This window comes from Somniosus microcephalus, chromosome 1, assembly GCF_052327205.1.
Source record: "Somniosus microcephalus isolate GS21.2 chromosome 1, FLI_Smic_1.0, whole genome shotgun sequence".
In the NCBI taxonomy this organism is placed as follows: Eukaryota; Metazoa; Chordata; class Chondrichthyes; order Squaliformes; family Somniosidae; genus Somniosus; species Somniosus microcephalus.
Window position 1 is genome coordinate 96,665,187 of NC_140987.1, and position 23,689 is coordinate 96,688,875.

The following is a 23,689-nucleotide window of genomic DNA, read 5'->3' on the forward strand; positions in this document are numbered from 1 at the left end:
ATAAGTTCACTGAGCCAATAGTGAAACTGCTTTAAATGTACTCTGTTCTTTAAGTAGGGCTAACTAATGTAATGTTTATGCTCCTTCTGTCTTCCTTTTATTGGAGTAGGTTGCAGTGCACAAAATACTCAGACTCAAAATTAATAATTTTAATGTAGCTTAACATGTTAAGTGGTCCCTTCATCTAAGACAGTAATAAAGCACACTGTACACAAAGCATTTTTTTTTAAAGTGGTGCTGTGATTATGATGCACATATTTAATCTAAACTGTTACTTTGAAAATCCTTATGTAGGCTGTTACAAACTGTATACATATATCACTATAAAGGGTCTTTTACAGAGCATTCATGAGTGGAAAAAATTACAAATGATGCGTTTTTGTTTTTAACATAGTGTATGGATGCCACTGAACCCATTCCAGATTATACTGGATGCCTTGGAGTGATCCCATTGACTCTTTCAAATGGTATCAAAGCTTGAGTGGCTCACAACTGCCATCTGAGGCTTGAGGTCATAATTGTCTTGTAATTGTTAAATTGTTAATTGTTAAATTATTCTTGCATGTTAATTTTGGGGGTGGTTTTATTCTGTTTGTGAAATTGTTTTCTGGCTAGCTATTGGTGCAGAGGCTGATACTCTGAACAAAGAGTAGTTAACATGTTAAACTACATTCAAATTATTAATTTTGATTCTGAACAATGTGCATTGCAGCTTACTCCAATAAAAGGAACAGAACAAGACAGTTAAGGGATTTGCCTGCTTGATAAGTCGTGAGTGAAGCTTGAGCAGTTTTTAATGATCATTTGACCCTTGAGATGAGATTGCGGCCTTCAAAATACTCCTACATATCCACTTTAAATATAGTGAGGTTTTTTTGCCAGCATCTAGTTTGCTTCACTTAGTAAAATGCATAATGATAGCCAAACTGAAGGATTAATGATTGTAATAGGTGATTACAATGTGTCAATTTGAAAAGCATGTACTTTTCTGAATTCAGGAAATGATTGAAGCAATAAGAGAAGCAGTCATCTACATGGCACACACACATGATGGAAGCAGAGTAGCCATGCAATGTTTATGGCACGGGACCCCCAAAGTAAGCTGAACAGCAACAGAGAACCTTTTCCTTTCACTTTTTTTGGCCCTGATGAGTTTGTTATGTGGTGAATTGTTCTATCGAAGAATCTGGATTAATGATAGATCACATGATTGACCAAAGAGTGCTCAAGAAAATGTTCTGATACCTGAATTTCTACAATCACAAAAATCTAAGAGACCTCCTGCTTTAATTCCTCAATTTAAGTTTGTTTTCATATTCAGGAGTGTATGTTTCTAACCTGATTTTAAATGTTTTGTATGTAGTATGGTGTAGAATACTGTAGTGTTATTTGCAACATGTAATTTAATAATAATATGAAGAAATGATGAGGGCTCCCCTGAAGACTCAGCTACTCACTACCTTATTCAGGCCAGTAAGGTTCCAGGTTTGATTCCCACTTTCTGCTGAGTTGGTTGATCTCAGTCGGGGTGAGGGGGTGAGCTGGTGGTGGTGGTGTGACTGTAGGGCCACTATAAGTAGCCTTAGTACCCTTTGAATTATGGAAGGGATAGTTGTCAACCGTTCCCGCTCCTGATCAATGTCCAGTGATGCCTGTGGAGTTGTGGGCGGACAGCCAGCTGCAGGTGTCTGGGGATAAGAACATAAGAGTTGCATGTATGTGGATGTCAGATGAGAACTGTGATGTATGAATAGCCTGCCAACGTGTAAGCATGACAATTGACCACTAGGAGTCACCAGAGGCCACAGTCCAGTATCTTCAGAAGAGGGGAGAAGGTTAAGTTGGAAGGGAGGAACCTAATTATAATAAAACCACATTGATTGAAGTCCTGAAAGAAGCAAATCGTGGGGAAAAAGATTATTTGGCTTCAAGAAAGGTTACACTGACCAGTTAATCAGGTTGTTTATTTTTTGCTCAACCCAGTTTTTAAAACAATAAATCTTGCTGTATTCATCAATTATTTAATTGTGCCAGAACTGGTCTAAATAAAGTTCAGTTACAACTCTTTACTTATGGTTGCTTTATTCCTTCCTAGGACAGAAAAACTATTGTGAAAACAATGAAGACCTACATAGAGAAAATTGCTACTGTAAGATGTAGATCTATTTAATCTTGTTTCTTGTATGCTAGCAGTTCAAAATCCTTTTGGAAATGCACCCAGACTATTTTTTTTTAAAAAGGTGGAGAAGTAGAGAATATAGCAAATATTAGCCAATTGAAAGATGGAACACTTTTAAGTGGGTTTGTTAATATTTTGTATCTCCTGTTACTTGATCAAAAATTACCTAGTGGAGCAAAATTGAATGCATCCAGAAACAAAACTGTCTCATGTTCTAGATTAAATGATCATTGACCAGATTTGTTGCAACTAGTGGACTGGAAGATTTAGGGATCCTCCTACCTTCGAATCTTTCTGTTTAACATGCCAGACCTCTGCCAGTACTGATTTACAATTGGTTGCCAGGATTGGGTGTGAAAGCAGGCTGTGATGACACGCCCCTACCCATGAGGAAAGACATTGGTAGTCTCTTAAGTGAAGGTTGGGAACTTGCAGTGTGATAAATCAAAGCTGTAGATTGCATGTCCATCCTTTCAGTAGTGAGGCAAAGCAGTACAGCAGCATTCTGTGCCAACCAGCATTTTTATTTTTTCTACAGCTATCACATTCTTGGGCTTTGGTTTTATCACTAATACTGAAGGAATAACCACATTCATACTCTAATAAAAGCTAATTTAAAAAATAGATGTTTAATAGTAACTTAAGGAATTTGTGCTTGTTTGAAAGGGGGTTACATTTTTAGTTTTTTTTCGTGTTCTTCGCTTAAATCCTACTGCTTCCTGGAGAGCAACATTTGTGCAGTTGATGACTAAGTGGTTCGGAGGGTGATAAGTGTACATATTGAATTCTGGAATACTGACCTACACGTGTCATAAATTGTTTTGCAGGGTGAATTTTCCCATTTGGTTCTCTCAGCTGCTTTCGACTGCATAGATGACACAAAACTTGTGAAACAGATCATTCTGTCAGTAAGTATTCAAACTTGTTCTATATTACTTTGAAAGGGGGAAAAAAAGTCTAGTCTAAGTACTTGTTTGGAGTGCTTCCCTTTCTATGGAGGAAAATGTCTTATAAAAAATTACTTTCATGTTGGTTAGAGTGTCAGTTTTCTTGCTGGCAAGTAAAACTTCAAGTAAACTCCCTCCTAGGCCATGTGGAGACTTGAATTATGATGAGCACCTCTGAATACTGGAGTGACTCCATTGCAAACACCTGGTTCCTTTCTTTCTCTCCCTCCACCACTTACTCCCGAAGATGGTAACTTGTGCTAGAGTATACACCCATGAGGGCTAGCAACCTTTCGGTATCTTGCTCAAGTTGCCAGCAAGTGTCAGCAGTATTACAGCTGTCCTGTCCTAGCATCCAAACTTGTATGCATTCTAGTTGGAGCATAATTGGTAACAGGGGCCCTGATCGTGTCTTTTACCCCCTCCCCCGGCTTACGTATTGCAAAAATATGCAGCCACTGTTCTTTTGGAAATAATTATCCAAATTTGGGCAGTGTCTCTGAGCTGTGTTGTCCGAGACACAGTTCCATTCCTGAAGCAGATCTGAGTTTGGGAGCTGTCACCTCCCCTGTCACCTGTAAAACCAAACCCAGCAAAAGTTGCTACCTTCATGAGAGGTGGAGTAAGGAAGGAAAGTCTGAAATGAAATGGAGGACGGGCTAAGCCGGAGGACTAAATTAGCTCAGAAATTAAGTGACTGGTCGCGTTCTGTTGGACTGTTAAAATTTGATGTCTGCATACCTTGAATCAGAACTAACCGTGTTGAGTTCCACTTAGTATCTTGAAACTGTCTATTTACAGGAGATCATCAGTTGCTTACCTAACTTGATCAACAATAAATATGGCAAGAAGGTCTTGGTGTATTTACTAAGTCCAAGGGACCCAGCACATAGTGTGCCAGAAATTATTAAACTTCTACAACAAGGCGATGGTAATGTTTACAGGTCAGAATGCTTTACTTGTTCAAATGACTGCAGTTGTTGTGTTGAGGGATTACCTTTTTGATTTAAAATTTTAGGATGCACTGTTAATTTCAGTGAGTATTTGAAGTTCATGTAGATAAATGAACAAAGGTGGTAGAATCTAAAGCAGTTGAATAATGAATATTCTGCAACTTATGATAGTTGGGGTGAAAATTTTGTAAGATTACCAGGGTTGGCTGGTGGAACAAGAAAACTTAATGGGTTTTAAGAAGGCATTGGACAGGTTATTTTCAACAAATAGGATTCTGGGTTATTAGAAATGCCCAAAGGGAATACTATGGCTGACAGTCGTCTCCTGTATGAAACTGTTGCTATATTTGCAGTTAACAGCTCTCTAAACCCCCCCCCCCACACTCTTAAGATCACATTCTTGGTGGTAATATATTTTATATAGCCATGCAGTCCCACAATTTTGTTAGGTCACCAATCATGCAGAAAAATTGATTTCCCCTGTTTTTGTTAAAGAAGGGATTCCACTATCAGCCATACTGATTAGGAAGGGCATGGGTTTAGCCCCCAGTCTGAGTAGTTGTCTCATCTCAGCTAGGGTGGAAGTAGGGGCACTATAACTGGCATGAGCACCCATTGAGTTATGACGGGGGAAAATTATCCAGGGTACTTATTTGTGAGTATTATAGGATTTCCCCCCCCCCCCCCCTGAAAGCGTGCATGTGTAGACATTGAATGAGGATACGATTAGGCTCAGCTCCGATGTCCTTGGCAATTAAATACCCTTCTGGCACTTTCCAAGGTTTATGTCAAGATATTGGTGATTTTAAGCAGGATGATCTGTGTTGTGGGATGAAAACTGAACTGAGGGGACCTGAACAGGGAGTAGTGGGCCTGTAGTTGGTGGCAATGACTTGTTCAAGCACTTTTGAGGAAGTAGTGGCTAAAAACTGGGGAGTACATGGACAATCGAGGGTGGGCTTTTTGAAGGGGGGTTATGATCGTTGTAAAAGCAGTTGAAAATGTCTGCAAGCACACAAGCTAAGGCTACAAATTTTGCAAACATTTAATGTAGTTCTTGACATCTTTAGCACTTTTTCTTCAGTTTGAATTATTACTGGATAAATGTGATATTCCTATTCATAAGTTGTTGAAAAATAGTCTTTGATTCTTTAATGAAATTTCATACAGGAACAGTAGCATAATGGTTATGTTACTGGACTAGTAATCCAGAGGCCTGGACTCATGATCCAGAGATGTGAGTTCAAACAGCAGCTGGGGAATTTAAATTCAGTTAATTAAATAAATCTGGAATAAAAAGCTAGTGCAGGAAACTCTCTGGTATCTGGCACCGACGGGACTGGGATGGTGCCGGTTGATTAAAAATTCTGGATAACGGAGAGGTATACCTACCAAGGTACGAGAGCCCCGGTTACACTGCCACAAGTACAGGAGTCCCTGTTACACAGCCACAAGTGCTGGAGCCCTGGTTACACGGCCACAGGTACAGGAGCCCCGGTTATACGGCCACAGGTGCTGGAGCCCCGGTTACACGGCCACTTGTGCAGGAGTCCCGGTTACACGGCCACAGGTGCAGGAACCCCGGTTACACGGCCGCAAGTGCTGGAGCCCCAGTTACACGGCCACAAGTGCTGGAGCCCCAGTTACACGGCCACAAGTGCTGGAGCCCCTGTTACACGGCCACAGGTACAGGGGACCTGGTTACACCACCAGAGGTGCAGGAGCCATGGTTACACGGCAAAAGGTACAAGAACCCGAGTTACACAGCCACAAATATACAGTAAAACTTACCTTTGGGTTCCTGAACCTACTCCTGAATTTTGCCAGTTATTAGAGCATTCCGGATAATTAGGTGCCGTTTAAACAAGAGTTTACTGTATCAGTAATGGTGACCATGAAACTACTGGATTGTCGTAAAAACCCATCTGGTTCACTAATGTCCTTTAGGGAAGGAAATCTGCTGTCCTTACCTGGTCTGGCCTATCTATATGTGACTCCAGACCCACAGCAATGTGGTTGACTCTTAACTGCCCTCTGAAATGGCCTAGCAAGTCACTCAGTTGTAAACAACCGCTACGAAAAACAATACTGCAGCGGTTCAAGAAGGCGGCTCACCGCCACCTTCTCGAGGGCAATTGGGGACGGGCAATAAATGCTGGCCTTGCCAGCGACGCCCACATCCCAGGAACTAAAAAAAAAAATAATAGTTTTGTTCTGTGTTACGTAGCACCGTGTGTGCATTGAACAAGAACACAATTTATTTTTTGCTTTTCCTCCGTCCTTTTTTAGTAAACATAATATCCAAATTTGGGAGTGAGGAAGAGGAGGAAAAAGAATGTAATTAAATTCTGATGCAGTCCTTTTTATTAAGGGATAATCTGGAAAATTTAATACAGGAAACTTTGTGTTATCCGGCACCGACGGGACCGAGCTGCTGCCGTTGCCTAAAAAGTGCCGTACACGCCAGAGTTAATGTTGAAAGATACGGAGATTCTTATCTCCGTATCTGACAACAATCACTGTTGCTTAGCAACAGCTTCCAAACACTGGTGTGTGGCTGCAAGGGTCTGTAGCTAAAGCTGTTGCTATAGCTACAGACCTTGCACTGCTTGACTGGGGGGAAAAAAAAGCAAAGAAAACAAACAAGAAGAATAAAAAACGGCACCTGATTTCTGCCGGTGGCTCCAGTTTGCCGGATAGCTCACCTCCGGATAGCACAAAGTTTCCTTTACAAATGAAAATGAGCAAAAGCAAGAATTGATTTAAATGCATTACTTTGATATATCATGTACCAAAAATGAAGTCCTGAAAGAATCCAAAGATCTCACTGTTTGCTTATTACACCAGTAAGAAGGATACAAACATTCGTCAGCGTGAGCTGCTGGAGGCCATCTCGCCACATTTGCTGCAACACCTGCAGGAGAATGCTCGTGAAATGGTGATGACTAAAGCAACAAGTGTCATTGTGGCAAATATTCTCGGCTGTGCCATTGGTGATGTGCAGCCAGCCATAAACGCTATAGCTAATGTGGCTGCAGAAGATTTTGTACCTGGAGGCAATAATGGTGAGGTAATGTACAAACACGCAACTTTTGTTTTTAACTCCTTGTGTCTACGTGGCATCGGGCATTCTACGTCTTGCATATTTAGAGTTGCATTGTTTCAAAGAAAAGCAGCACTTCGCTTCATTTGGCCTTTTTTCCAAGTTTGGATTGCTATATCCTGAATGCAGAAAGCTGCATTTAATTTTCAAGATCAACTGATGCACTTTAAAGGACTCTGCATCTGTTTTATATCTTATGTAGAACCATTTCTTTCAATAATGCAATTGTTCCTGCACAGAATGATTGAGGCAGGCGATTGCATTTTCATCTTGTATAAATTTCACATTTTGTTCTTTTTACAGTGCTTAGTCACATGCAGGGAAAAAAATATTTCCATGCAGTAACTTAAGATTTAATAACCAAAAAAAGGCTGTTCTACCGATTTAATTTTTTTTCTGATAAAACCACAGGATAGTTTTCAAATGGTTGCTCAGAATGATTCCAAAATAATTAGATGTTTGTAGAGTGACCTGCTTGGATTTGCATTCTGTTGCTTTGTAGATAGAGTTGATCATTTTTGATGTATGACTTTATCTTGTCCTTTCAAAAGAGAATTGCAGTATAGGTGTACGAGTGAGACTGTGGCCACACTGGTGCAATTAAAAGCGCTTCTGGGAGCCAGGTACATTTAGAGCAAAAGAGCTGAATAGCTAGTAGAGGACAGTGGGTTTTATGTAATATAGAATTATGCAGATGTCCTTTGGAATGCTTACTAATCACTAAGAATACCCTGCTTGATACTAGTCTTCAAACTAGCCAGTTAAAAATGTATTTGATGGGATAACCTAGTCCTATTAAGTGACACAAAATTTGTAACTACTGGATGTCAGGAGTTTATGACTGTACAATTAATCCATTGGAAAGAATTTTCTCAGTGGAGCATGTAGTCTTTTTTGTTCTTTTATTCTTGTGTAAGAATTTACCACAAAAAGGTGATAAATGACCAGTTCTATAATACAGGAAACTGTGTTATCCGGAGGCTAAAGGTCCGGAATGCTCGAGCCACCGGCAAAAATCAGGTGCCGTTTTTGTTAGTTTTTTTCTCTTTTCGTTGCTTTTTTCCTTAACAGTCAAGCTCTGCAAGGTCTGCTGAAGCTGTTGCTAAGCTATAGAGACGCTTGGACTGTTTAGAAGCTGTTGCTAAGCAACAGGGTTTGTTGACAGATACGGAGCTCAGAAGCTTCCGTATCTTTCAACATTAGCGCTGGAGTGTCCGGCAGTTTTGAGGGAACAGCAACAGCTCGGTGCCGGATAGCGCAAAGTTTCCTGTATGCACAATGGTGCTTTATTTCAGTAGGTATGATTTTAAAAATTGAAGCCCCCATTTCAAATGTTACTGATTTTTTTTTTTAATTGAGAGTTATAGTGGAATTTAACACTGTTTGTGTTTGAGCAAATTGGTAACTGGAGCATACCTGAAATGTGATTTTTTTTTTTTCCCCCTTCCTATTTTTAGCTCCACATGGCAGAGCACCCTGCAGGCCACCTGGTTCTTAAATGGTTAATAGAACAAGATGGAAAGATGAAAGAACTTGGAAAGTCAGGTAGGGGAGATTGCATTAATTTTAATGTATGCCTTCCAGAACATGTCAAAATATCTTTGGAATAAACTGAAATGATATTTTAGAAGGGGTCTCAGTTGTTCAATTTACTGAGTTTAAACATGTGCTTTGGATGGTGAGACATGGGGAGGGACATTTTAATAGCCCACTCCACCACCCATGTGAGTCTTGTGCACTTCCTGGAAATAAGCATAAACTAGTACAGGCAGAACTTGAGCAACTGTGGACACTGGAAAATCAAAGGGAAAAATCTCTTCCAAATTGGCATTTCAGAATATCATACTTGTTATTTCTTGGAGGTGCTTTATATTGAGCACAATCCTTAGGGAATCAAAAACATAATGCAATAGCACTTGAAAGTCAATTCTTGGTCACAGCTGAGAGTGCAGCATTTTGCGCCTCTTCAGTGTGGGAATGGCATTCTCAAAGAGGCTTCCCCAGCCCTGAGCTGAAACCTCTTGGAGAGAGGGAAATTAAATGCTTATTGCCTTCATTCTCCTTCATCTGATCCCATTCCGCTGCACTATAAGCACTCGTATTGCCTCTAGCCCTGGTGAGCAGGCCCTTTGATCCCCTCTCCCCATTGTTTCCCTGGCATCAATTTTAAAAACTCCTACTGCTGCATTCCTGTCCACACAATGAAATAAGCTTTAAGCTCTTTAAAGCACTTCAGATTTTAAGAATGCAGTAAATCCTTTAAAGAACTTGGGCTAGTTCCCTGGTCACGGCTTTGGCTATAGTGCTTTTCCCAGCAGTACCCCCAAAAACCTCCCCCACCACCCCCCTATTGCTATTTGCAGGTCTGACTCCTCACCCAACCATGATTCCACTGCTGCCACACCCCAGCACCTTCATCCCGCCACTTGCCTACTCCCAAATCCAGAACCCGACTCCTAGCCTAAAACCCTGGAGTACTGTGCACAGTTTTGGTCTCCTTATCTAAGGAAGGATATACTTGCCTTGGAGGCGGTGCAACGAAGGTTCACTAGATTAATTCCTGGGATGAGAGGGCTGTCCTATAATGAGAGATTGTGTAGAATGGGCCTGTACTCTCGAGTTTAGAAGAATGAGAGGTGATCTCCTTGAAACATACAAGATTCTGAAGGGGATTAACAGGGTAGATGCTGAGAGGTTGTTTCCCTTGGCTGGAGTGTCTAGAACTAGGAGGCAGAATCTCCGGATAAGGGGTAGGCCATTTAAGACTGAGATGAGGAGGAATTTCTTCACTCAGAGGGTTGTGAATCTTTGGAATTTTCTGCCCCAGAGGGCTGTGAATGGTGAGTCGTTGAGTATATTCAAGGCTGAGATAGATTTTTGGACTCTAGGGGAATCCAGGGATATGGAGATCGGGCAGGAAAGTGGAGTTGAAGTCGATGATCAGCCATGACCTTATTGAATGGCGGAGCAGGCTTGAGGAGCCGTATGGCCTACTCCTCTTATGTTCTTAACCCCTCTGCTTTCCTAGGCTACCCTTTAAAACTAAAAATCGCATCTGCACACTTGGCGCATCTCTGTATTCTGGACTCATTTAAAAAATAAAAAAAAAGCAAACATCACTATATAGCTAAACAAATATAATAATGAAAACCAATGTTTTACAACTTGCTCAAAAATGCTGACATGATCATATGAACTCAAATATACTGCTAACACATCCATAACGGAAAATTGTATAGGGACTTAGCAGTCACATCTAAGATTTATAAGATACTGAACCATATATTCCAATCCAAATTAGTCATGCTGGGAATGCAGTACAGCACTAAGTGAAGTGCAATTTCACATTTATGACCATAAATTTAATGCCAACACACAGTGCATCACAATATCTCATCAGATGGGTTTTGCATTATAACTAATAGAATTACACATACTGTACAAGCTTACAATAGGGCTTGGCAAGTTTAAATTTACTGTATTTAATGCATCATTAAGTTCCAGTATTCAGCTAACCCTCTGACATAAGCATAAGAGATACAATTTTTCTTTTGTAGTAGATTAGCTGCTATGGTATTGGGCATTTTTGCCTTCCTCTTGGATGTTCTGCCTTCTTTAGGAATGCCTGTGCTGAATTGTCATCCATGGTTGTAGTCTTTTCTTCAATAGACTTCTAGTGCTAGCTTAATCTAACATTGCTTGTATCTTGGCCCAGAAATTCAGGTCGGGGGCTTCCCGCGGGTGCAAGCCTCCGACCTGCACTTACCTAGTGCTTGTGTATCCCAGGGGCGCAGTTAGTTCGATGCGCCCCCTGGGATCACGTGGGCCATGGAGAGCCAATGGTAGCAGGGAAATGCCCATTCATAAAATTGACAGGAAGAGCTGTCAAAACTATAAATACTATAAGCCCTAAAACCTCAAAAAAAAAAATTTTTGGAATCACATTTTTAAAATAAACTATAAATTACATGAAATAACTATTTTAAACAATTTAAATTTTTGAAAAAATTAATTACATTTTCTAACGGGGCTAAAAATAAACTTACCTTTCTTTAAAGTATTTAAAAATAATAAACCTGTGGAAAAAATGTTTTAATTTTAATTAATTCACCACTTACCTTGTTAAAAGCAGGCCTTGCGCCTGCTTTTTAAAAGTGTAACTCCTGGAGACTTACCCTCCCGGAGAAAGCTGCAAAAAAAACGTAAGTTCAATGCGCACGCGCTACCTCTCCGGCGCATGCGTTTGACCACTGAACCCCTTCTTTCAGGGGAACGGAAGTGCCGGTTTCCCACGCATGCGCAGTGCATGCACGAAACCGGCACTTTCGTTGGGCCTACGAGCCAGTACCCCGTGTGTACTCACGTGTTGGGACCCGAATTTCTGGGCCATTATTTCTCAGTATTGTTACCAAACTTCTATGTGTGCAGAGATTTAAGCTATTGACAGTTGTGACACACTGAAGTTTTCTTCTGTTTGATTAAACACAAGCTCCTAATTTCCACTCTGAGCACTTTATGGGCTTTAGAAGATGCGTTTCCAAAGCTCTTCATAACTTTCTGAAGCCTTGCCTAAAACCTGATTCGATTGGCAAGCTTAAATACCTTATTTTATCACAAAGGAATCCCACCAGAGGATCATTAATGACCAGCCGTGATTAATTCATTCATATGGATCCTTTTCCAAGGTGTCATTTCACTGAATAGGCACCCGTCAGAAACTATAACAACCAGATTTGAATTTGTTTAACGAAAAACAGGGCTCCATTAGGTGTTGGGATTCTTTTCATTTTGCTATTGCCTAAATCGTGATTAAACAATACAGGCTTCTGATATCAGGGGTGTTCAAGGTTCTTGGGACGTTAGCCCTGTCTGTCTACAGACCATAGTGCTTTAATCAATCTGGTCTGTAGTATTGCTACACTACTTTATCACCACTGCACTGGTGACTTGTCTCCTCTTGCACATGGCAAAGTGGGGAAGGACTTCAACCATGTTAACATTCTATTGGCCTGCTCTGACTCCAGTTATGTTGCATTACATTGGTCAATCGTCTTTGTTTGAAATGTTAACGTGTGAATACTACTGGCAAAAGTACTTTACTATATAAACTATTCGACCTATCTAACTATTAGACTTATCTTTTCAAAATTGAAAATAGACATGTTGAAAGGATAAAGTTTTATTTTAAACCTGCATTAAGGGTAGACTGCTTGCCAACAAAGTATAGGCATTTATGCTTTACAAGGACAAACATTTTAAATCCGAACTGCAGTTTAATCAACAAATAAATCAGTGGCGCATACATTCCTGTATTGTTGTGCACAATGATATTCTGACACTTTTAGAAACATCTTGTGTAAGCTTTCAACCTGAGACTAGAAGCCCAATTAGATTATGCTGGTTCTCCTTTGCATTGGCATTCTAGAAGGTTTATCACAAAGGCAGATTAATCATTGCATTCTCTATTTGACCTGTTTGGACAGTTGTATTTGTGTCCTTGTTATACTTATCAAAGTAAATTAATTGTTTGAGGATCAGTTGTGCTGTTGTAATATTGTGAAAAATTGTTTGCTGCAGGTGCAGTGTAACTGATCCAGAATACAGGAAACTTTGGTTTATCCGGAGGTTAAAAGTCCGGAAAGCTCTATCTACCGGCAAAATTCAGAAGCCATTTCCTATAAGTTTTTTTACTTCTTGTTGCTTTTTTTTCCCAGTCAGGCTCTGCAAGGTCTGTAGCTAAGCAACAGCTTCAGCTAGAGACGCTTTTAAGCTGCAGCCGACTGTTTTGAAGCTGTTGCTAAACAACAGGGTTTGTTGATTCACACGGAGCTGAAAATCTCCGTATGTTTCAACACTAGCGCTGGTTTGTCCGGCAGTTTTGATCTAACGGCAACAGCTCGGTCCCGTCGGTGCCGGATATCACAAAGTTTCCTGTAACACCTAAAAAGCTTAAGAGGCAACAACAAAACATTCTGAAGAAAATTACTTAATGACAAATCTTGAATTTTTATTACAGAATGCTTTGCAAGAACATTAGTAGAGTACGTTGGGATTAAGAATCTAAAGACCTGGGCGCAGGTAAACCGCGGAGCTATTGTGCTTTGTTGGTAAGTATGAAATTACATTCTAATTCCTGGTTACAATATAAATCTTTTTTGTAGATATATATGAATATTAAATAACCTGTGCACCAGAATTGTGCAGTGCTTTCACTGTGATTAATCTTTTATTTAGCAGCAGTATTGGAAAATGCTGCATTGTGGCCAAAAACGGTGTGCTCAGCAACAGCATACATTCCTATAGTTCTCATGACATGCAGAGACGTTGCAGAGTGCTCCACAGAGTGGTGGATAGTGAGTGTATGCAGATGTGGGGAAGAGGATGTGGGGGCCAAGAGGGATAAAAATACACTTGAAGGAGAGGGTCTCTGATATTTTTGAACGATGGGAGGAAGGTGGAGATGCTGAGGAAGATTAGAGAACATATATGCTTCTGATGATTGGCCTGGGATGCTTAATCTGACCATAATACCACCACCCCCCCCCCCCCCACCACCCAATGCAATGTTGCTGCATCAACATCCTGTTGGTCAACGGTAACCTGAAATTCATGTAAATCAGCCACGTAAATGCTGTGGCTATTTGAGCAGGGGTCAGATGCTGCATGTTCTGCAGCAATTGGCTCACCTCTCATCTCCCCAAAGCCTCTACATCACCTACAAGGCACAAGTCAGGAGTGTGATGGAATACACTTCACTTGCCAAGTTGGGTGCAGCTGCAATAATACTCAAGAAGCTTGACATCATCCAGGACAATGCAGTTTGCTTGATTGGCACCTCCTCAACTAGCCTAAACATTTGTTCCCTCCACCACCGGATTACTGTGGCTGCAGTATGTATAATATCTATAGGGTAGACTGGAGCAACTCGCCTATGTTTTTTGGCCGCACCTCCCAAACCCATGACTTCAATCACTGAAGTACAGGGTGCATGGTAATCCCCTCTAAGTCACATTTCCCACTAAAAGTTTAATGGTGTCATTCACTGTAATCCAAAGACTACATTTTTATTGGAGCATGATACTTCATTGTGTTGAATGATGGCTATTCTCTGGGTGGGCAAAAGATCAATGTGTTTCACAGGTATGTTTTTAAATAGACTTTGCTGTATATTCATGCGGTTTCTGTTTCTTCAATTCAAATTCAGAAAGGCAGCTCATTTCTTAGAGAGCAACCAAAACTGGTGGGGAACCAAGGGGCTAATAAGAGTGAGGAACTTAAAGTAATTAATATCAGTAGAGAGAAAGTACTTGAGAAACTAATGGGACTGAAAGCTAACAAATCCCCTGGACCTGATGGCCTTTTAAGACTGAGATGAGGAATTTCTTCACTCGGAGGGTTGTGAATCTTTGGAATTCTCTACCCAAAAGGGCAGTGAATGCTGAGTCGTTGACTATATTTCTGGAATTCTCTGCCCCAGTGAGCTGTGGAGGCTGGGTCATTAAATACATTTAAAGTGGGGATAGACAAATTTTTGCAAGATAAGGGAGTGAAGGGTTATGGGGAGCGGGCTGGGAATATCAGTAGAGAGAAAGTACTTGAGAAACTAATGGGACTAAAAGCTAACAAATCCCCTGGACCTGATGGCCTTTTAAGACTGAAATGAGGAGGAATTTCTTCACCCAGAGAGTGGTGAACCTGTGGAATTCTCTGCCACAGAGGGTGGTGGAGGCCAGTTCATTAAATATATTCAAAAAGGAGTTGGATATATTTCTTAAGGCTAAAGGGATCAAGGGATATGGGGAGAAGGCAGGGACAGGGTACTGAATTTGGATGATCAGCCATGATCTCATTGAATGGCGGAGCAGGCTCGAAGGGCCGAATGGCCTACTCCTGCTCCTATCTTCTATGTTTCTAAGTGGCTTTGAGCCCCAGATCAGCCATGATCTTATTGAAAGGCGGAGCAGGCTCGAGGGGCCAAGTGGCCTATTCCTGCTCCTATTCCTGGCATCATTGCAGTGAATCTTCTCTCTTTGCTTTTCATGTAATGGGTAAATTCTCCAAGCTCTCATTTCTTATATTCAAGGATGAGATAGATAGATTTTTGGCCTCTAGGGGAATCCAGGGATATGGGGATCGGGCAGGATAGTGGATTGAAGTTGAAGATCAGCCATGATCTTATTGAATGGCGGAGCAGGATCGAGGGGTCGTACAGCCTACTCATGCTCCTAATTCTTATGTTACTACGTTCTTGTGTTCTCAGTTTGAACTCTTGCAATATTATTTAAGTATGAGATCTAATATTTTTGTTTCTTTTAAGTCTTCTTCAAAGTAAAGATGAGGATGTAGCCAGCAAAGTGAAAAAAGGTTTAAAGAGCCTCATTCCAAAGTTAAAGAAGATGGAAAATGTGAAGGGCGTGGAAATGTTGTTAGAAAAATTGACTGCCTAGTGAAGACAGCAGGCAACATTGCACCTCAGTAAAACCAGTTGTTTAATATTTGTAAAATTTTATGAAATACCAATTAACAATTTGTTACTATAAAGTTTTGCATATTGGGATGGCAGCAGTTACTTTCTAGTTCCTAATGCTCCAAAATATCAGTTCTCTCAGACAAACTTTATTCAGTAACGCACTCACCTTTCAGCAAACTGGCTTTTAGAGCAAATCTTGGAACTGGGATCGGATACAGGTGTGTCTTCTGGTGCACTGTTAAGCATACCAACTTGGAAATGGCTGTTGAATAATAAAATATCAACTAACTTACAGAAGTTATAGTTAAATTGCAGTTTATATTATTTAATTTAAAGCACAAAACGCTGATTTTTGTCCTTCAGTTATTTCTTTAAACAAAAACAAATTAGTATTTGAGAGGACTTAGAAAAAGTACTTGGTGCTACCAGTGTAGACTGCTGCCAACCCTACTAATGCCCTTAATATAAATCATGTTTGCAAAAGTTTTTCTTATTGTACTTTTTTAATTGGATGCCAAGTTGTGCTTTTTATGCAATAAATGTAACATACTCCATTTACTTAATGTAAAAAAAAATCACTCTTGTATTCCAACACCAGTTTATTAATACCTTCTTGCAATATTGTAATACAGTTTACACATTGCATTACTTATCTTGTTATTAAATGAAGTCAGGTTCTCCCTGTATACTCTCGTAAAATGAATAAGCACACAAAAAAAGAGAAGTTTCTTCTTGGCCCCTGAAAGAACTGAAAAGCACATCAATCCACATTATTCAGTATAGGTGACAATTGCAGTTTCCAACAGCATTGTGACTTTCCAGGCTAACCTGTATGTGAAAGGAAATGCATTATTTTTATTCATGCTTATATATAACCTTTTGGATTTTTACCCTTGCAATCACGTTATTGGATACACACTCGGGTTCAGCTTACAAAGGGTTAACTCCCAGAGATGCATCAGTCATTTAGAATGTTGATTGCATATTTCACCCAAGAACCATCCAATCAATATAGACGTAGGTGTGTTTTCTTTTGTTCTATTGGCCTGGATTTTGCAGTGGTAATGACAAACTGTCAGCATTCACCCTCTGAAACTGACTGACTTCAGGATTTAGCATGTGCAGCTAAACACAGAAATCCTGAATTTGCAGTCAGTCATTCCCTATTCAGCCACCATCTATATACTTCATGTACAAGAAGCCAGTTTATTGGTTTTCAGTCAGCCTCTTGTTTTTTCAAAAGTACTTTTCAGTTTGCCTTTGAAAATACAGGAGAGCACACATGGTGGCATATACAAGATCATAGTATCCAGTACAGCCACTGGAGAGTGGGGGTCTGTTATATCATTATGTCCCACAATCATTCAACTAGAAACGGATACTAAAGCAGTGTAAAAGCAAAATACTGCAGATGCTGGAAATCTGAAATAAAAACAAAATGCTGGAAATACTCAGCAGGTCAGGCAGCATCTGTGGAGAGAGAAACAGAGTTAATGTTTCAGGTCGATGACCCGATGACTAAAGTAGCGCTCCAGATTGTAGGGGAGTGACAATCAACTAATGTTCAATTTTTAAATATAAATAACATGCATTTGTTGCCCAAAGAGTCCCTCACTTGTGGACAATTGACATTTAAGAAATTTGTTTCCACTTCATATAAGCCAGTGTTTTTCCATTTTTTTGTGTAGCAAAAAGCAACAACACAGTAGGAGATCCCTTCTAATTTATTTTTAAAATGGTCATACAACTCAAAGGAAAACAGTGCTATCAATGCAGATTTAGAAATACAGGAATCTGTTGACCTTGAGGCCTCCACTTTGAAAACCTTTGAACGAGGGCTACCTTCTGGGCTGTGCCCTGAGTGGATTTCTATTCCTGCTGCTGTTTTCATCAGATCTATCTGTTGCCTTCCATGTTAGAAAAAGTTCAAATCAGTAATTTTCTTTGACTCTGTTTTGCTTCATAGTTTTCCTACAATCTTAGTTTTTTTTAAAAAGTGCATTGATTTAACATTTTCTCGTGCAAGTGTTGGAAATCAGTCTACCTCACATTTTTAAATTGCGCCTCATTCCTGGCATCATTGCAGTGAATCTTCTCTATTTGCTTTTCATGTAATGCGTAAATTCTCCAAAACCCAGAACCCAATTTGCATTTTAATGCCTTAATTCTGAACGTGGACAGATCTGTGTGTCTGGATCTCTGCTTCACTCAAATAAGAATCTCGAGGTTTATGGTTTATTTCCCTTCACTTCCTCTCACACCACCACCAAAATGTAATATTTCACATTTCTCTGCAGCTGCCCACTCATAACCTGCCTATGCCCTTTTGAAATTTCTTGCATTCTTCCTAGTTTACCAATCCCCCATATTTGGTATCAGCAAATTTTTGACGTCATCACTCTTGCGCATATGTCCAAATCATTTATATAAAATGGGAAACGAGGTTACAGCAGCTACATTCACTTTAATATGTATTTAATTTCAATAAAAGAAAGAACTTGCAATTATTTAGTGCTGTCCCTAGGACATCAAAAAGCACTTCTCAGCCAAGCAATTACTTTTGAGGAGTAGTCAATGTGTGCAAACACGGCAGCCACTTTGCACACAGAGAGGTCCTGGAAACAGCAATGCAATAAATCTAGATAATGCTGGAAAACACTGAGCAGGTCAGGCAGTATATCTCGAGGGAAACTGAGTTGACCTTTCATCAGAACTGGGAGAGAAAAGGTCTGTAATAGGGTAGAGGGCAGGAGGGATTATGGGGCACATCAAGAAACAAAATACTGGTCCAGAGCTGGTGTAAATAGTCATAACAGAGTGGGAAGGAAGCATAGCAAATCTGGTAGAGAAAGCTCCTGTAGCCCGGGAATATGGTGGTAGAAAGGTGGTTAGACACCAGGGGTGACTGGCCATGTATCGATAAATCCCCACCCCAAGCACCAGCCCACACCTTCACTACCTGTGGCTCTGATACAGCTATCTTCCATTACCAGAACCTGCTGTCTGAGGAAAATAAAAGCAGTGGTTAAGATCTAGTTAGTAAATTTGATGGTGAGACCTAGAAAGATGCGGTGCTATACCGCGAGCTTGCGTTAAATATCATGGGAACAGAATAGGAGGCTGCGGTCAGAGTAAGGTGGGGAATTAATGTGGCAAGTGACCAGAAGCTCGGTCATGCTTGTGGAATGCATGGAGGTGTTCAGCAAAGCGATCACCCAATCTGTGGTCGTCTAATGTAGAGACGATGACATCGTGGGTAGCGAATACAGTATACCAATTTGGAAGAAGTACAAGTAAATTGCTGTTTCACCTGGAAGGGGTGTTTTGGGCCCTGGATGGTGGGGGATGGGGGAAAAGAAAGAGCAGGTGTTGTATCTCCTGTGCTTGCATAGGAAAGTGGACTAGGATGTAGCGGAGGGAATGGTCCCTTTGGAATTTTGGGGGGGGAGATGTGTTTAATGGTGGCATTGCGCTGAAGATGGTGGAGGATGATCTGTTGAATATGGAGGCTGGTGGAGTGGAAGGTGAGGTCAAGGAGGACCCTATCATGGTTCTGGGAGGAAGGGGAAGAGGAGTATGGGAAGGGCACGGTCAAGGGCCATGGAGGGGAATCCTCGGCTGAGGAAACGGGAAGACATTTCGGAAGCACTGGTGCGAAAGGTATCGACGGAGACAGTTTTTCCCAGTTTCTCTGGAAAGCACTTAAAAATTGTTAATCTCTAACAATCTTTCAGTTCTGCTGAAAGGTTACTGACCTGAAACATTAACTCTCTCTCCAAAAATGTTACCTGACCTGCTGAGTGTTTCCCAGTATTTTCCATTTGATTTCCAGCATCCGCAGCATTTTGTTTTTGTTTTAATGAAATAAAAATGACCAGTTGATCTTTTTTGGTAGTGTTGATTCAGTACGACACAAACACCAGCTTAGATTATGTGCTCAAATCCTGGAGCAGGACTTGAACCCATAACCTTTTGACTCCGGCAAGAATGGTACCACTGGGCCAAACTGACTCATTTTCTCCAAAATTTAAATTAGTCAAGCCCTTTACAAACCCATGTTGATTGTTCTACTTAACCCATACCTTTCCAATTGTTCATAAATTTAACCTATATGGACTTGAAGTTTACCCACAACCATGGTAACATTAGTGGCCTATAATTTCCTGGCTTATCCTTTTTCCTTTTTTGAACAGTGATGTAACATTTTCTATTTTCCAGTCCTTTGGTATAATTATGGTCAGTGCTACTTCTATCTCTTCCACAAAATCCTTCATTATTCCGGGATACATGCCATCTGGGCCCAGGGACTCTTCTATTTTTAGTCCCATTCATTTTTTGATTGTATTCTTTTGAATACTTACCTCTAGTGATTGTATGTTCACATCTTCCTCAGCTACCACTGCAATCCCACTTTCATCTTCCTTTCTAAAGGCTGATACAAAATCATTATTAAGCAACTTTGCCATTCCTTCACAACTACAAGATTGCTTCCTTCATTCTCGGTGATCCCAAACCATTTTTGACTATTTCTTATATTTATGACAGATTTTGCTATTTCCCTTTCTCGTGACCACCAGTTTTTTTTTATATGCCTGCCTTAATGCCTCTTTTTGATTTCTTTCTATACCTTTTTAAATTTTCATTGTCTTCTGTGTTAAGTCCCTATATTTATCAATATGCCTCTACTTAATCATAGAGCTCCTGCTTTTGACATACACCCTTTACTTTTAGTGGGAATGTATTTGGCCTGTACCCCTTTCAGCTCATATTTAAAATATCCTTCACTGGGATGGATTTGTCTGATGGATATGTTAAGAGGGTGTTTATATTGTGTGAAACGCCACTGACGACATCCATCACTATTCAGAGTCACACTTGCACCCATGGGCCATGTTGCTTTTGATACTTCCTTGAAGAAAACTGCACAGCCATAACATTTTAGTGGAGCAGGAAAAGGTAGAAATTTAATTTACATGGAGTGAGTTTTTATGTGTAAGGATGCAACTGGTCGCAACCATATACAAGCTGAACGGCATCATTGAAGACTTCTTGGCTAAGTATTATCTTACCTAAGTTATAGAAGGAGGTCATTTGGCCCATCGAGTCTGCGCCGGTTCTTTCAAAGAGCAATCCAGTTAGTCCCACTCCCCCGCTCTTTCCCCATATCCCCGCAATTTATTCTCCTTCAAGCATTTATCCAATTCCCCTTTGAAAGCTCTGTATCCACCACCCTATCGGGGAGTGCATTTCAAATCCTAACCACTCGTTGCGTAAAAACATGTTTCCTCGTGGCCTCTGGTTCCTTTGCCAATCACCTTAAATCTGTGCCCTCTTGTTATCAGCCCTTCGGCCATTGGGAACAATTTCTCTGTATTTACTCTATCTAAACCCTTCATGATTTTAAAAACCTCTATCAAATCTCCTCTTCGCCTTCTCTGCTCTAAGGAGAACAACCCCAGCTTTTCCAGTCTCTCCACATAACTAATCCCTCATCCCTGGAACCATTCTAGTAAATCTCTCTCTACCCTCTCCAAAGCCTTCACATCCTTCCTAAAGTGTGGTGCCCAGAATTGACCTCAATACTCCAGCTGAGGCTGAACTAGTGTTTTATATAGGTTTAGCATAACTTCCTGGCTTTTGTACTCTATGCCTCTATTTATAAAGCCCAGGATCCTGGAGCTGTTTACTTAAAATGAGTATAAAATTAATTGAATTCAAAAGTAATAAAATGTAATGAACTCTTGCAGTCAAAAGCAATGAGCTTTGCCTCATAATCCTGAATGTTGGCTTTTTCAGGAACTGCAGTAACCAACCCCATAGAAGTTGACAATTTTTTTTGCCCTATATTAAAAATCTATCGCCGATATGAAGTAAAAAAGGTGATGGCACGAGCCTGAATAAACCATTTTTAATATAAAATTTTCCTGGGGAGCATGCCTCCTTCCAGGAATACCTGCACTTTGATATGTCTTGGGGGTGGGGGTATTTCGAAGGACTACATATACAACTTTAAATTTGCTGCCTACTTCCTTGCAAATGTATTAAGTATTAGTGTGCTAATATTGCCAATATTAATTTCTATGGTAAAAATTTGAGGACTATAAGTGTGCAACAGGGAAATGATGTACCACACAATTGCCAGATTTATGTTGTAAACTTCCATTGTCCCACTCCACTCCATCTGATGTCACTACAATCGGTCTGTGGGCTCCGAGACATACATGGACTGGGAGTGCACATCTGGAGGCTGCAAGCAAATGCTTGAAATCATCTTTTGTGGAGGGGATTTAGAGGCTTAGCTGCAGGCTGTGGATCCATCAATTGTGCATCTCCAGCATGTACTCTTTTGGTGTAGACTGTAAACAAATAAACTGTAGCTCAAAAAACACATTAAATGAAACTTAACAACTTAAATTAAAATTTTGTTATGGGGCTGATGATGTACTCCAGTCCCTCTGGTGCCCACCTCTCCAGCATGTAGCAACCACTGTTGTTTCCTTCAAGAGTATGCAATGGAAGCTTGTTACATGCTAATGTGGCATAGGCCTACTTCCATACATTGCTTCAGGATTACAGGGAGCTTTAATTACTCAGGCTTAATCTAAATTTAATTGACAATGACATTTCCTGCAGTGTGTTTGCGCTAATAGTATAATTAATTCAATGTTGCATGCTCAAGCATCCTTGCCTCTTCTGATGATGCTAAGTTAACTAACTGGCATCAAGATTTTGAATTAATATGAAAAGATTAGTGATTGGTGCAAAAATGAAAGACACAGACAGATATTTGCAACCTCATTGAAATAATTTCATTCACATTTAAATTAATCTAGTGAACTGTGCTAAATATAAAGAGGCAGCTATAATTGGACACAGCCATTTAAAACCTTAAATACACTGAATATGCTGTAGACTGTTTTATTGTGCTGTGGACTGGAGCACTGGTTGTGATTACTACAGAGCTGCCACATATTTTAAAAATTGTTTTAATATCATTTTCTAATCGACATCATCAGCATAGGAACAGGAGAAAGTCATTGGGCCTATCAAGTCTGTTCTGCTTATTTTATTAGCCATGGTGTTTTGTTCTTTCATTCTATTTCCCATCTTTTCTCCATAGGACCAAGTTTGTGATCTTGACATAAGAGCTATCAGGATTGTAACAATGGGCCTTGGAGCACAATGAGAGAGAGTTTGGCTGAGTTCAGATCGGCCATAAAACTCATTTAACACACTCGTTGCATGGATTCCTGGAACCTGCACAGAAAGTGCAACAATTGATTGGAGGGTGAGATTTCCAGTGATGTTGTAGCACTTAAAGGGCTGTCACTCACATTTAAAGGGAAACATCATTATTTGCAGTGGAGCAGATTTTGCAGGCTTGCAGAGATGAAGGAAGAGAGAATCTTGGAACGAACTCCTCCATTTGAAAAGGCATTAGTCATATGGTTCAAGGAGGTGTCGCAAAGGATGGCTGCCAGTTTTGGTGCTAAGAGGCACCCTCTTTGAAGCCGAGTGTCAAACAGACCTAGCATGAAGTGGGATTTAAAGATTTAGCTGGAGACTGGACTCCCATCAATTGCACGTTGCCGCTATGCAAGTGAATGCAGTCTCCCCATTCACATAGAAAAAAAAATTCTAGCCTCTGGAAAAGGCCAAAGGTAAGAGTGCTAGACTTGGCCTCCTCACAGTATGGGCTGGATTTTCCAAGCCCCGAGGAGGCAGGCATGAAGGTGGGACAGCCGGTAAATTCAGAGAAAATGGGGGCAGATGGCAAACCCGCCCCCTTTTGCCATGAGGCGGGAAGATGTGCAGCTTCGGGTCCCGTCTCCTGGAGGTGGAAAAGGCATTTAATCTTTTTAACTGCCTGTTAACAGGTAGTTAACAGGCAGAAAAAAGGATTAGTGCCACTTTACCTTCACAGGTGAAGGCTTCCCGACCTCGGAGAACCCCGCCGGGTTGGAGGAGACGTGAAGGAGGTCTGCGGCAGTCGGAGGCACCTGGAAGTAAGATGTAGAGGTGAGTGATGGGTGCAAG

General features: G+C 40.6%; 1 protein-coding gene across 3 annotated transcripts in view; it reads left to right on the plus strand.

The window, feature by feature from the left end:
• pum3 (pumilio RNA-binding family member 3) overlaps nucleotides 1-16,338 on the plus strand; it is a 45,244-nt gene extending 28,906 nt beyond the window's left edge. For all 3 annotated transcript variants that reach the window (XM_085984195.1, XM_085984206.1, XM_085984200.1), the window contains exons 13-20: nucleotides 999-1,097; nucleotides 2,096-2,149; nucleotides 3,007-3,087; nucleotides 3,928-4,070; nucleotides 6,927-7,149; nucleotides 8,640-8,727; nucleotides 13,199-13,289; nucleotides 15,500-16,338. In XM_085984195.1, coding sequence (XP_085840321.1) covers nucleotides 999-1,097; nucleotides 2,096-2,149; nucleotides 3,007-3,087; nucleotides 3,928-4,070; nucleotides 6,927-7,149; nucleotides 8,640-8,727; nucleotides 13,199-13,289; nucleotides 15,500-15,629 — 909 coding nt within the window. In that variant the 3' untranslated portion in view covers nucleotides 15,630-16,338. The remainder of the gene's footprint in view (nucleotides 1-998; nucleotides 1,098-2,095; nucleotides 2,150-3,006; nucleotides 3,088-3,927; nucleotides 4,071-6,926; nucleotides 7,150-8,639; nucleotides 8,728-13,198; nucleotides 13,290-15,499) is intronic.
• The last annotated feature ends 7,351 nt before the right edge of the window (nucleotides 16,339-23,689 follow it).